Source organism: Pelecanus crispus, chromosome 1 (assembly GCF_030463565.1).
Source record: "Pelecanus crispus isolate bPelCri1 chromosome 1, bPelCri1.pri, whole genome shotgun sequence".
NCBI classification, from domain to species: Eukaryota; Metazoa; Chordata; class Aves; order Pelecaniformes; family Pelecanidae; genus Pelecanus; species Pelecanus crispus.
The window spans coordinates 17,870,316-17,885,069 of NC_134643.1; the positions used below are offsets into that span (position 1 = coordinate 17,870,316).

The 14,754-nt window shown below is 45.1% G+C and overlaps 1 protein-coding gene across 1 annotated transcript in view; it reads right to left on the reverse strand.

Moving 5' to 3' along the window:
* Window positions 1–1,378: 1,378 nt before the first annotated feature.
* CELSR1 (cadherin EGF LAG seven-pass G-type receptor 1) overlaps window positions 1,379–14,754 on the reverse strand; it is a 173,857-nt gene continuing 160,481 nt past the window's right edge. Inside the window, exons 26-35 of the mRNA XM_075712916.1 lie at window positions 12,429–12,541; window positions 11,077–11,156; window positions 9,661–9,787; window positions 7,553–7,678; window positions 7,111–7,247; window positions 6,497–6,600; window positions 5,505–5,672; window positions 4,052–4,294; window positions 3,481–3,745; window positions 1,379–1,403 (exon numbers count right to left, since the gene is read on the reverse strand). Of these exons, the coding sequence (XP_075569031.1) occupies window positions 1,379–1,403; window positions 3,481–3,745; window positions 4,052–4,294; window positions 5,505–5,672; window positions 6,497–6,600; window positions 7,111–7,247; window positions 7,553–7,678; window positions 9,661–9,787; window positions 11,077–11,156; window positions 12,429–12,541 (1,388 nt within the window). The remainder of the gene's footprint in view (window positions 1,404–3,480; window positions 3,746–4,051; window positions 4,295–5,504; window positions 5,673–6,496; window positions 6,601–7,110; window positions 7,248–7,552; window positions 7,679–9,660; window positions 9,788–11,076; window positions 11,157–12,428; window positions 12,542–14,754) is intronic.

The following is a 14,754-nucleotide window of genomic DNA, read 5'->3' on the forward strand; positions in this document are numbered from 1 at the left end:
TGTGGGAAACACGAAACCTTAAGCCTTCCATGTGCTTTTTGAAACACCAAGAAGGCCAGGGCTTTGTCAAAGAGCTGGGCAGTGAAACCTGGACATCCTTAAAGACTCAGATTTCTGCTTCAATTAGCAACGTACTGACTCCAGTGGGAAAGAAATTAACAGTAAAATAAAACACTGCGCCTGAGGCAGCACTTGCCCCACAGGAGGGGGGCCCTCTTCTTGGGACATGCAGAGCACTGGTTTGTCACAGGGTCAAAACCTACCATACGATGACACCAGTTGTCGTCTTGTTCTTGGTAAGGGAAATACTGATTTGACTTCTTCCAGAAAAGGACTGTGCTGATATCTTAGACAAAGACATGACTTATTTTTAGTCTTGAAGTTCAGTTGCTGAACATTTCAATGCACTTCAGAGAAGAGGTCAAAACACCAAGAAATGAAAAAACAAAACATTTTTTTGTGGGTTTTAGAAGAGGTTATGAAAAAAACATACTGTGTCCTTAAAGTGTTCCAAAATCTGTCAACAAAACTTATAAATTAGTCATGGATTTCAATGTAATCTTTACTGCATTACTTTGAAAACTGCATTGCATCTTAAGGTGGCTTCCATGCAAACCTCAGTTACTTTATCAAATGCCAAATTCAAGTAAAATTGTGCAATGTTCATATAAAAAATATCAAAGCCCCTTTTAATTGATTTCCTATTATCAAATTAAGATCAGTATAAATGTAAAATATACAAAGGAACTTTTTCTTTAGCAACACCATACAAAATATATAAAAGTATCTACACTTTTTATATATATATAAAGGTTTTTATTTTTTTTCTTAAGACGATGTGTCCATAGGGGGGTGGATAGAGATGCTGGCATAGAAACAAAAGGACACTTGTTGGGATATTCCTCCCTAGACCTCAGCAAGCCGAAGGGTTCACACTGTAGCCGGACAAAACTCCACAAGAGACGTCTCCTGGTGCTTGTCTTAAGGCTGATGGATTGACTTACTGTAGGTCCACTGCGATAATAACGTGTTATCCCTTGGTTCTCCCCAGTAATAAGCAACCCCTGCAGCACTGTCCGCACGGCGATCAGGTACCCGTCCCTCACAGTGCATCCCTGTGGCCATTTCCGTCCGTTTTGGCATGGGTTCATGCCGCGCAGCGCGTACCGCACAGCAGCCTTCTTGCAGGCGCACCTGGGCACTGTGTCTCCGCTGCGAGCGGTCAGGAGTCTGCCATAATGTGAAACCATGCGGGAATCAATGCCCACCTTGTCCTCCTTGCTACGTGGCCACTCCGACAAAGTCCGAGGCAGGCAGGCGGCGACCCCGCGGCAAGCAGTCCAGAACCGTGCAGCAGCGATCACAGTTTCCTGATGGTTCAAATTGAAGTTTCGTTACTGCCTCTGTTAGCGAGAAGAAGTAATCATGCAGGCTTAGGGTTAAACAGGCACAGGCAAACCACTCCACCCAAAACCACCTAATCCCTTTTAGTAAGGGCTCGTGCGCCGGGAAGTTACCATGCCTTGCCAATCCAACGCTTGCAAGGGGGATGCTGCCCTGGAGGGGAGCTGCGAGGAACAATTCCAGGTAGTACACAAGAGATGCACTCCTTAGAGGAAGCTCTATGGGGGGCTTGTATTTGGCTTATGCTTAGGTGAAGATGTGAGGTTCACACACAAATCTTACAAGCTGTTAGAAACCTGGTATTTCAGCCAGATCTATGCATTCTGCTGTCAAACAGCAGAGTTTTACAGTATGTAAAAGGTGTGGAGATAACACAGTTGCTTAGTACAAGTTGGCTAGTTATTCTCCAGTGATGAATGTATTACCTGGTAGCAGCAAGTAGTTACCGCTTTTTAAAGACATCTCTGTTTCCTGGCTAACCAGGATATATTTCAACAGCCAGTTCCCAGCAACCCAAAGATGTACTTTTATAGTGAGCTGGGAAAGGTCTGTGCACCCAGACAACATGGGTGTCTAAAGCATGGTGGGACAATGTCAGACTTAAAGCTGGGTGAGAAGTTTTCCCTTGGTTTGGAGAAAGGATGAGACTATTTGTGTTAATACAAGGAAGACTATGTGTGTAAAATGTTTGCGGAGACTTTACCTATGGCTGTTGTCCTCAGTTTAAATGCAAGAATTATAACGAGTGACAAGATTTCTGAGAACACCCTTTGGCTGAAAGCTTGCTCAGCCTTTTGTTAATGTTTAATTTAGCTTACAATGGCAAATACACACACTGCTCACCATACAGTGGGTGGGAATCGTGCACCTGGTAATTTAGGGTCCCTAGCTTGACATGGCACATTCTCTGCAGCCTTTGGATCTCCTGCCCCAGCAATGGTTTCCCTCTGCCCAGCTGGACACCGACCCCATGCTCCACCCAGCCTAGCGCCTTTCCCCACAAAACACTGGGCTTGCTCAGGGGTCCTCTTCATTAGGGTCTTGCCCCCAACAGCCCTCCTCCATGCTGGCTGCCAGACACTCACAACAGCTCTTGCTGGGCTTACTGGACACACATCAAGAAGTGTTGCTCCATGTTTGCCCCGCATTTATCCTCTTCCTTGGGTGCCTGGTACTGGCAACATAATAATTAACTGTACCCCATTAGTGATAGGTTCCTAACGGCCCCAAACACTCTCCCTGCTGCAAAAGGGGAGGACAGGTGAAAAACAGAGGAAAAAACAACCGTTCCCATGGTCCAAGGCAGGTGAAGGTGAGGGGTTGGGGGCAGAGAAGTAGGAGAAGGGGGTAGCCCTGAGCAGAGCACCCCTGAGGGCATGCATGGCTCCTGGGGTCATGGGTGGGCATTGCTGAGCTGTCCTGGATGCCTGGCAGCGTGTGGGAGTGGGAAAAGCCCATCCTTGTCCTGGTGATGGGCTGGGGAAGGCAATGACCTTGGCAGCTAACCAGCCAGGGAAGGGATGGATAATCTGTATGGATGTGGGAGCCTGGTTCACTGTGACCAGGGGTCACCATGCCGAGTGCAGCAAGTCCCACAGCAAGGGGACAGGTTGCTCTAGTCCCCAGTGCCCCAGTAACACATCAGCTTGCCAATTTGGAGCATGCCAGGGCGACCAGTGACAGATGTCTGTCACGACATCTTGCTTGTCATACCTGCTTTTGGCCTTCTCATTAGTGAAACAACATGGTTTGCATACATGGTATGGACAAGCACTCCAGACAGTCACTGGTGAAGGACTCTGGTCCAGTCACCAAGTGAAATTCTTGCTCAGTGGGAGTTTGGGGCTAGAAAGTGGAAGAAGACGCCAGAGCCACGGGAGGTCTGCCAGGGCATCCCGATGTGGCACTCAGAATCATAGAATCGTCTAGGTTGGAAAAGACCTTTAAGATCATCCAGTCCAACCATTAAGCTACACTACCAAGCCCACCTAAACCAATCAAGGGTAGACTAGACTAAACCATATCCCGAAGTGCCACATCTACCTGTTTTTTGAACACTTCCAAAAAAACACTTACTCCGACTCTGAGGTGTCAGCATGTCCTGTTCCCACGTGGACATTCATGGCCATGCCGTTGAGCTGGTCTCGAGACTGCTCCCTCCGAGCATTTTTTACTGTCACCCCTGAGTCCGAGGGAGAGCGGACCCCATCATTTGTCCCCAGGGAAGTAGTCCTGGATGAGATCGTGGTCTGATTGTAATCTGACAGCTTTTCGCGCAGTCGATTCTTCATATTCTTGTCCACCAGTGGGGGAGGGTAGGTGACTTTATTTTTTAAGATGCCTGTTACAGAAAAGAGGGAATAATGAGAATTTTGAAATGTACTGGTAATTTCATTTATCAAGCTGAACACATCCAAGAAGTGACTTTTTATATTTCTTAGTCAGACTTCTAGTTTGTCACTTTATTTCAAAACCAAAATATTAGACTTCAGCAACTACCTACTAGCTTCCCATGGCATATCTGGTTGCACAGGTTGGAGTCATTTGGAAAGTGCTCTTCCCTGACAGAAATAGCACATGAGCTAGTTAATGCTCATTAACCCCCCGGTCTCCCAGTCCAGCTGTGAGGCTGGGTTGGCCATGCTACCTTTCCTCTGCTCTGGCTGCTGGTTATTCTGGTGGGACAGAGGTCTGTTCTCCTTCTGCTGCCCTTCATTCTCCTTGTCCTGGGGTGCTTCGTTGCTGTGGTTCACCTGGTTTTCCCTGTGAAGCTCTACGTTGACCTTGGTCTCCACTTTGAGTTTCTGTTTCCCGCTGGGGTCCTCGCTGTCGCTGGCCGTTACGCACTCTGTGGGCCAATAGGGTTTCACATGATTGGGAAGGGTATCAACTGCAATGCAAAAAAACACTAGCTTGAAAACCACTTTTGATAGGTTTTCTCAACGGCTGCCCAGCCAGTCCTGTTCCCTGTGGCTGTGTGTCAAACCAGAGCAATGCTTCAGATGATCCCTGCTGGACTGCATTGCCCTCGGGGTGCAGCAACACCCACAAAACATGCCTGGTAGGATGGCAGGGTGTCCAAACCTTTCCCAGAGCAAGGTTGCTGGCTCCATTACTGAGAAGTGTGAGTCAAACCTGCTCTCTCAGCTCTCCAGGGCTGGCAATCCCACCAGCTCCCTGGGGATTCTGGCTTCTGAGGGGTGAGAGCCCCTAGAATCATAGAATCATTTAGGTTGGAAAAGACCTTTAAGATCATCCAGTCCAACCATTAACCCACACTACCAAGTCTACTCTAAGCCAATCAAGGGTAGACTAGACTAAACCATGTCCCAGAATGCCACATCTACCCGTTTTTTAAATACTTCCAGGGATGGGGACTCCACCACCTCTCTGGGCAGCCTATTCCAATTCTTGACCACCCTTTCCGTAAAGAAATTTTTCCTAATTTCCAACCTAAACCTCCCCTGGCGCAGCTTAAGCCCATTTCCTCTCGTCCTGTCACTAACTACTTGGGAGAAGAGACCAACACCCACCTCAGTACAACCTCCTTTCAGGTAGCCCTGAGGCACCTTATGCTGTGTCTGTGCAGAGCACCGGCACACAGCCTGGACATCTGTCACTCTAAGCTGACATCTTTAGGACAAGATGAACTGAGCCTAAGAAATGCCTGCATTCTGCCACACAGTACTGATATCAATGGCCAATGATCTCCCACTCTTTAGGTTCATGACCTCCCCAACCCCACTAAATCCATATGCCTGTATTGCACGAGGAGAGGCAGGTATTTCTTCCCCCTGCCCTCAAAATAACCAGCTCTTTTCTCCTCTCCTCTTCCTTCACATGAGGCTTTCCTGGCTGTGTAGCACCTGCCTGCAAACCCACTGACTGCTGAGTACCATAAGCTGCAGATTTGCTCAAGCATCCTTTTACTTTACTCAGTCAGCCCTGTGAACAAGCCCTTGGGAGGAAGAAAAAGCAAGGCCCAGTGATAGGGATGCTATCTCAATTGTATTGCTAGTCTGGCAAAATTGTCCCATCTACTCTAAAGCTATTTTTAAAAAGGTAATAAGCCCATTGCTCTCCCCTCGCACTGGGAGTACCTTTGGGTGTGCTGTGGAGCGGGCCACGTTCATTATTTTTGGAAGTGGACGTGTTCCACTTCTTCTCTGGCTCGAGCCCATCTTCCTCGCTGTCTGATGAATGGGAAGAGGCATAAGAGCTGCTGTGTTCGTCGAGGGACAGTTCACTGTCGGAGTCTGAATCGTGCTCTGCAGCCGTGGAAAGGGGAAACACAGTGATGAGAGCGTGGACCGGAGTCGAACAAATCTAGCTGACAAATGCACAAGGAGAAAGGAAAGGCAGGCATCTGGTTCAGGCCATGCCAGGGATAAGCTCTTATGTCCATAAGTGTATATAGGATTAATTCACAAGGACTGTGGCATCCATCAAAGTAATTATGGGAAGCACAATTGCTTGGCTCAGCTAAGGGGCAGGACCTTTTATGTGCGTGGGAGGTGCAGAACAGAATCGGGCCACTTCTTACTCTAGTCAATATGCAGCACAGTAACTCCACAGGATCTCAATCAACACAACACAGAGGCAAACTAAGGTACCTAGAAATATCAAGAATCTGCAAATGCACTCTTAAAAACTGCTACAAGGCAACAAAATTTAACATTAAGAACCCAAACGAAAGGAAGTCAGGCCAGAGACGCTTCTCATTTTCTTGTACAAAACACATAGCAGTAAAAAAGGATATTGCCTCAAGGTCTTAAATGTTAAAAGATCTCAAATTAAAAATAAAGAGCAACAGCACATAATTTGTGAGAAAGAAAGGGGACGCCAGAAACTGTCAACAGCTGTGACAGCTGTCAGATTAAAACCAAACCATCACAAGAAGCAGATACATGATATTTCCATGCCAGGACTCCCTAGTAAAGCAACCACTGCATAGCTCGTTATGCCAAGAGCATAACGAGAATCAGACACACCAAGTCAGACTAACTATTCTTCCTATTATAGAAGCCTTTGAAAAAAGTGCTGAGAAGGAAAAGGTGCACAACTGGGTCAAAGCATTTAGAATAATTCTTACCATTGGATTTTGATGGATTCCTATGAAAAATGGAGGAATCTGCTTCAGTCTGACCAGCCCTTGCTTGACTTGAGGATCCACTGAGCTTATGAGCAGCCTCATCCCTTAGAGAATAAAAACAGGGGACAACTTTCTCGGTCACTTCACTGTTCTTAACAGCAAGGCAGACATGAAGATGAGATTCTTCTAGTCAAACACAGACAGCTGCAGTGGACACCAGTCAGCCTGTGCTTGATTGTCAATGTGGTCACTTTTACAGCAGGGCATAGGTTATCCTAATGTAGCTGTCTGCCTTTGGCCACATGAATCACACACTGAAAAAGCCTGAAGTCAATAAGCTAAATCCCACTCCTTGAGACATGACTGAATTTTAACAGGCAAGCAGCACAGCCCATATAGTTATCCTAATAGTTATGTTAACCACTGCACTGTTGGAACTCCCCATTGAAGACGCATGCAAAAGAAAATGCATGGAAGAAAATGACAGTCACATAAACCAGAACTGTTAAGACATAAAACAAGTAGCAATTGAACCAAAACATTTCTGTTTTCCACAAGAGCAATGAAAAGGGAAAGGCAAGCACCTGAAAGCCATGCATCTGCCACCTGATTACCTGAGAATATAAGCAAGGTAGCTATTGTGGCTCTTGGCTGACCTGACGGTGCTTTCTAGGGAGACAGTGGATTCCCCAATAGTTGTGCGATACATATTTGGTTCTTCTATATATGTGTTGTTACAGTTCAGAGATCGCTGAAGGGAAAAAAAAAAAAAAAGACACAAAGCAATAGTGAATGATCCTATCAAAAACCCCACGCTACCCACAAGTGCATTAAAAGTCTTGAAGGAACCAAGTGGTTTTTGATGCTGAGGAAAAAAATTATTTCCTCTCCAAGGTTTTAATTAAAACAGTAATCAAAACTTTTGAGAGAGGCGATTGGTAATCTTTGTACAAGTCACTGAAATCAATCAGACAATTCACATAACTACGGACAAGCCACCTATTTAGGTAACTTCTACCAGCAAGAGGATGTTTTTTCCCAGTGTTTTTTCCTTACAGTTAATAATGTAGCTCTTGTTGCAGTGGAATCATCTGGAAGAGGTTTCTTTCCAGTTAAAGTGTTCTTCAAGTGCTTCCTGACTTCTTTGTTAAAAACGCAGTGGAAGAAGAAAATGAACAGCCCCTGGATCATTTTAGAGAGAGGAAGAATAAATCTAAATGATTCATTACTACCAAACTGCAAATACAAACAGATATTAGAGAACAGCCTTTTTGAAATAACCTCTGAATTCTAGTTCATAGTTCATGATTTCAGTAGCATTAACTATTTTGTGTCTTTGACTGAAATGGCATTGATTGATCTCCTAGGACTTCTTCATAATTTGCTTCCATGTTCAAATGTGCATAAATGGCCTGGGAAAACATACACAATGATGTGTTCCTCCAGGATTTACAGAGCAGACCTTGTGGTAGCTTTCACTCTCCCTGCTGTCTGGGAGGAAACATTCTTCTCAAAGTATCTAATGGGGACCTCAATGTCCCACTGGAAGACACTGCCAGGAGTTTCATGGTTGTACTTGCATTAAGATTTTAGAGCCTTTACATTGATGATGAGACAAAATCAATAGCAGCACATAAAAAACATCATAGCTTTAGTGAAAACCTCTGGAAACGGGGCTGTGGTAGGTGTCCTTAATACTGTTGCTTAGAGAACTTTAGAAAGCCTTGTGAAACCTGGAGAGATACTGGGGGCAGAGAGGTCCCAACTTTTGCCCCATACGTTCCTCAGTTCCTCAGTCCCTCCTGGTGGGAAAATCGCTGAAATCCTCAGGGCTGGGCAGTTGTTGGCTGCCAGGAACACACATTAACAGCTTGCACTGGGGGCAGGGGGCACACATGTGTCTGCCTTCAGATGTATTTGCTCTGAGTGAATTCATGCAGCTGCCAAATTGTTATCAATTTTGGTTAGATACAGTATACAGAAGCCAATCACTCATGAAGTTGCAGCTGTACCAACATCACAAGATGCCTGCATTTCATGATTTCAGCCAAAGCAATTGACTTAGAGAAACTTTAAACTTCAAGCTCACTTTCTAAACATTCAATCAAATGTGACCTTAGCTGGCATTAGCACTTTGGGATTATTCATTAATAAAATTCACATAAATGTCTCTTTAAAAATACAAGTTCAAAGAAGGTAATGATGTGAAACGCCACATATCACTGTGCCTCTCTGGGCAAGTCTGGAGAATTCCAGCTGCTGACCTTCCTCCCTCTCATCAGGTTTATATTTAATTTAATTTTATTTTAGGCTTGCAGAGGCCTGGTTTTACAGCCTGAGTAGGTGTATTTATTTCAGGGCACACCAGTTGCAGTGGCAAAATAACCTTGCTCCAGGCTGGCCTATCTGGCATGCTTCCAGGGCATGGACAGTCATCTCTGGAGGAGACCCATCAGACTTCATTTTCTTTTTGGTTGCAATTTGTGGCTGTTGTGCTGCAGCTGACAAGAGTGGTCTGCTACCAGTAACTGTTTTAATACTGCAGGCACTTGCCATGACAGTTACTGCCATCCTTGGTCACATTCAAGTTGTGACCAACATGAAGCTTCATGACTAGTTCTGTGCCAGGTCTCCTACAAGTTAACTATGTTCTGAATCTTTAATCAACAAATGTGCACACCAGGACAGGCAATCCAGTAGATCCCTAATGCAACGAGTTGTATCTGCAAATCATTATTTGGCTCATTTCCTTAAACAGTAACTTAATTTGTAAAAGCCTTGAACTTGGAGCCATCCACTCTGGGTGAAATAAAACAGTCTCTTATTTGCCATAGCAGCAGAACAACGGTTAACAATGAGCAGGTAATACAGTAATAAAGATTTTTGTCTCTAGAAAGACAGAGGTATAATTGCCTTCTGTTATTTATCTGTCACAGGTTACAATAGTAGAGCACTTATCTTTAGAATGACTAAAAGTGAGAGATGCAATTACTCAAAGTTATGGTTTTGGTGAAAAGAACCCTCTCTTTTCTCAAAGAGAGCAAAAATTGTACTTGACATCTCTGTTCTTCTTAAGTCAGCTCATGTTTAGCAGGTTTTTGGAGGTCTGGGTGCAGCAGTGTGCTCACCGAGGTCTGCCACGGACAAGACACCATCCAACTTACCTGCAGGCAGCTGAAAATGGCAAAGAGATAGTGAAATGTCATGACGTCGCTGTTCACCGCCATCAGCCCCAGCAGCCATGTGGCACTGACGAGCAGCAAGAGCAGGAACGCTGTTCGCAGCACAGAGCTGTAAAGCAAACACAGACAGGCATTTGCAGCGTGACAAGATACAATAGAATAGTCCAACTGCTCCACATGGGTAGTGCCACGTGCCCAATGATTCACCAACTGGAAAGGACCTTTGGGAAACTTAGGGAAGTGCTCACCATCTTCCAGTTTGCAACTCTCTCATTGCACTACTCAGTGACTTAGCATATTCAGGTAAAAAAAAGGTGTTTTCTTTTCAAGCTCGTTTCTAACGTTTTCTTCAAACAAACCAGGCTGTTTGCCAAGCCCATGCTGTTCAGCCTTGTTGACTCTGAGGAAGAGATCTGGGTGGTAAATGGCCACATCCGTCTCATTTCTGTTTGTTGAGTTCACTCTCACATTTGTTCTCAACATTACAGCCCAAGGTTTTGGATCAAGGGCACTTGGGGAGTATTTGTTTGCTTAAAAACATTATTTCCATAGATGCTTTCAAAAGATGGTCACAATTCTAGTGGCAAAAGTTTTGTATTATGAGTAAAATAGCTGCCATTAAGTAGCAATTATACTCCATTTGTTCAGGGAGATTTAAAAAAGAAACTTAGAAAAATTACCCAACAGCCAGGGCTGAATAAATAGCTGGAAGCAGCCTTCTGAAATCTCATACAGCTACCTATTTGAAAAAAAAAAGGGGGCTGTCTTGCCACTAGCTAATCATGTTTCACTTCACAGGTAAATTCTGAGCTTTGGGCAAAACAGACGTTAATGGGAACAGGCTGCCACAGTAGCTCAGGAAGGCGGCAGGTTGCAGCTTGTGAGGCTTTCCGCTTGTCCCATGGGGAGCAGGATGGGGGGGATGCTGGCCCTCAGCACAGGAACCTCAATGGGTCCTTGCCATGACACAGCCAGTCTCCCAGGCATTCATGAGGGGAGACCTTTCTGAGCCACAGGCCAGCATGGGAAGACCCAGAACTATGTCTACCAGGGCATGCCATGGGTGGAGGTGAAGTGACAGTGTAGTAGGGAGTACGATGGAAGACCTGGAAGGACTGTAATGATACCATCCAGAGACCAGACCTTTCCCTCTCCCCTCCCTTCTCCTGCCTACACTGGGTGGTGGTGCAGAGCACCATGGTGGAGTTTTTACAGAGCCTCCAAGGGAACCCCAGAAGTAGGTGCTGGTGAAGCAGCTCCAATCGCCTCTACCAATTCTGACTGTCTCCTCCAAATATCTTATTTATTTCCCACCCCACCACTTGCTTTTAGGCAATTCTGTCCCTTTATTATTCCTGGCCAGAACTTTTTTCTACAGGTTTTTGAACCCAAACTTACACGACTCCAGTTTTTTCAAATGAACGTTGCCTCCGTCTACACGATGCTTTCATTGCCAGTATAAAGATGACAGTGTTTATCTGAAAGGGAAATTGAAATAACAGCATGGATTCCTTCTACAAATTTGTTAGGGCTCAGTTTTCAATGACAATGCAATTTTTATCCTGAAATGGTTTGTGGTGCCAAGAATATTTTTCCTTCAATTTGCATGTCTCGAAGTTCCAAGATTCATCTCATTTCGAGCCAACGTAGTCAAGAACATCCTGGGACTTGATCTGGATGAAACCCAGTAAGACGGCCCTATGCAAAGAGGCTTGAGTGAAACATAAAAACTCAAGAATGGCTGTCCTTGTCCAGACCAGAGCCTGCTCAGCCCAGCATCTTGTTTCAGCTGGGCCAAGGCAGAATATAGTAACAGAGCAAGCATGTAGCGATAATTCCTCTTAATACTCCTCCACTGATTTCCAGAGCTGGGATGTACTAGGTGGGGTGGTGCATTTGTACTTAATCATTCATTGCGAATATTGTTCCTGGGAATTTGCCCAGTTACTTTCTGAAACCAGGCAGAGCTTTACCACCACCCCTGTCTTGTTTCTGTAAGTTTCTAACTTAACTCCCTGTGGAGCGACAATATAGCTTATCCTGTTTGTTCCGAATCTGCCACTTCCTACTACTAATTGTGCTGGAAAAGACACTGAACGGTTGGCTCCACGCTCATATTCTCCAGGCCACCATGCTATCAACAAGCTCCTCCCTAGCCCCTTCTCTGCAGCTTTCTCTTCTCTAGGCTGAAGGCTTCTAGTCCGATTAGTTGCTCCTCCAGTGGGGGCTGTCTCATGTCTCTGATGATTTGTGACCCCAGTCTACACCACTTCCAGGTCCACTTCATACTTTCTGAGATGAGGAGACCAGACTTGGTATTCAAGATGTTTTAAGGGAGATGTTAAACACCAGCCAATTCTTTTAAATTCCTGAAATTTTAATTATTTAATATTCCTTTAGGACTCCTGGATGAAGGGACTTGTTATGGCTTATTTTGTTGATTTGTTTTGTAAGCCCACTGACCAACCCTTCAAACATGGAACAAAGCAAAGGGGGAAAAAACAAATGGGTTTCTGGCCATCCAGCCATTGCTCCACAAGTCATCTTCACACTGGCAAGCAGCCCTCTGATTTCCAGGAGCTTAGCTCAGCTCATGTCTCATCTGTTTAAGCAAAAGAAGCAAGCTCGAGTACACCAGCTTCAAATGTAAATACAGTCACTTCACATTATGACTACTGGTTGACAAAACATAAAAGAAAAAGTAGCAGCAAGGAAGAGACAGCTCAGGATGCCAACTCCACCATACTTACAACTACAACAATTACGATGGGCCCAGCGAAACTCCAGATAAGGGTGTCATGAACAGACAACCAGCAGAAATCAGGGTTCCCATAGCCTTGTGGATCCAGACCAACAGCAAGCCCTGGGTCACAAAATGGAGGGAAAGCACATAAAAAAGGTGCTGCTGAGATCTTCTATATAACCAGGCACATTTTCAAATCACTGTCTGACAAACAAAATGATAATGGCAAAATGTGTTCAATAGGACAGTCTGGGCAGTCAAAATCAAGGCAAATACTGAAATAAAACTTTTGTAAATCAAAACCTTTACACTGGTCATTCCATATCGAATGATACTATGAGTTTTGCCTACCAGAACAAAGTTCAGCTGCATAAAAACGACAATAAATGCAAGTCCCAAATTAATTCTGTTTCAGCACAGTTTTATAGTCATACTCACACAGTGTGATGAAGCCTTGAGGGTGAGTGACATGTTGAGGAATTTCAATAAGCCTATGCAGCAGAATGACATGAATCATAACTGAGGAGATGTCTATACTACAAAAAAAGTGCATTCTTAACCGCCGTGAGCTTGCTGTCACTAAAATAACACCAGAGACAAAGGAACCTGGGAACTAATGGGAGTTAACCGCTTGAGCTCAGGTGGGATTCATTTTGAGCTGCCATCCCAGGTACCTCACCTTGCTTTCAGCGCTGTTTGAAATGGAGTTTGCTAATGCCCCCGAGGCAATTGAGTTAAGAACACACCTTTTATTGTTTTATTTTCCAAAGCCTGGACAATCCAAGGGTGTCTCTGAGTCCAACCTCCACCTGCTGATTTACAGTGCCGTCTGATTTGGTGACCTACACCTCGCCCATATGGCAACAGACTGGGATTGCTGCCTTTGGCCTGCAAAATACTGCAGAGGTCTTCCTTCTTCAAGACACAGAAATTGATCCCTACGAGGCCTATGGCCAATGACATATGGTAAATGGCTGCAGCATGTTGTCTGGGCATTGGGGGCACCTATTGCGTTGAGCGTATGTCCTGCCTCAAGCAGGCGGCCAAGGTCGAGGGCAGTGCCGTTCTCCGCAAGGAGAATTCATGTGCATTAATAAACGCCTTTTTCTGAATTGAAGCCTGTGGGCTTTGATGAAAATACACTGTAAAAGGGAGAGGTAGCTGCGTTTCACTCTCACTGCTTAAAGCTGGCCCACAGCCAACATTCACATCTGGTACAAGCCTACAGTCTATGAAAATTAAACTGGCTATTTGGCAAAGCAGTGGATATTGGATCTGTTTTCTCTGAAGTGTGGAATGAGATAGGACTGGTCTCCCTCTCTGCTCCTATTGGCCCTTCCACCACCCCCTTCAGCAGTTGCCATCCAGAAAGAATTAGGCATAAATGATTAAGGGCCCATAAAGTATTTTATACAGATGTAATTCTATAGACACAGCCTGTTTCCCAGGACTTGATTTCCCCATTAGTGGGACTTAAACTATGTTTTGACCAAACATCTGGCTCTAAAAGTAATTGGCAGTCAGCAACATTTTTTCACTCTCAAAATCCTACCCTAAAGTTCTCCGTTAAACAAATGGGGCAAATTGCAGTCTTCAGGTACGTGGTTCAAATTTTACTGGAGTCAACAATATGTGAAATAACACTTTACCCAAAGGCAGAATTAAGCCAATGCAATGTAACACAGAGAATCATTTTGGCACATCAATTAAATGCTCCAGCCTGGTTGTCCTGAACAGACTAAACATGTGGGCTGCATGATAGCACACTGACATTGGCAGAAACCGGGGCTGATCCTACGGCTGAGCCGAGTGTCCTGTGGGGACCAGCACCCATCCCGGGAGCGTGTCAAGAGCATGCCATGGGGAGGTGCTGCCGGAGGGGCACGTTTTGAACCTTCTGAGCTCCTGTGGGCTCAGCAGCCGCATGTGACTCAGGCAACTGCAGGTCAGCCTCACCTCTCTCCTGACTCATTACCTCGCTTAGTATTCACAGCAAATACCAGACTTGGAAAGTGCCATTTTTGGGGGGGATATCGGTTTTAGGGCTATGTAAGAACCTGTTTTAACATGAGCACTGCAGTCTCCATGGCAAAGCAGTTACAGCACACGTTTGCCAACCGGTTAGCGTGTTGCCACAAAGACATGCAGAACTGGAGGGGTCTTGCTGGGTGCCAAATCCAGCCCTTTGCTCCTGAGGCAAGGAAGTCATAAAATCCCTCCCCTAGATGGATCAAACTACATTTTAAAATGAGCAAGCTTAAAACAAATTTAAAATGTTCCACTATCGCTCCCCATGGAGGAATATTCCAGATCCGCACTCTTTTGATGGCTGT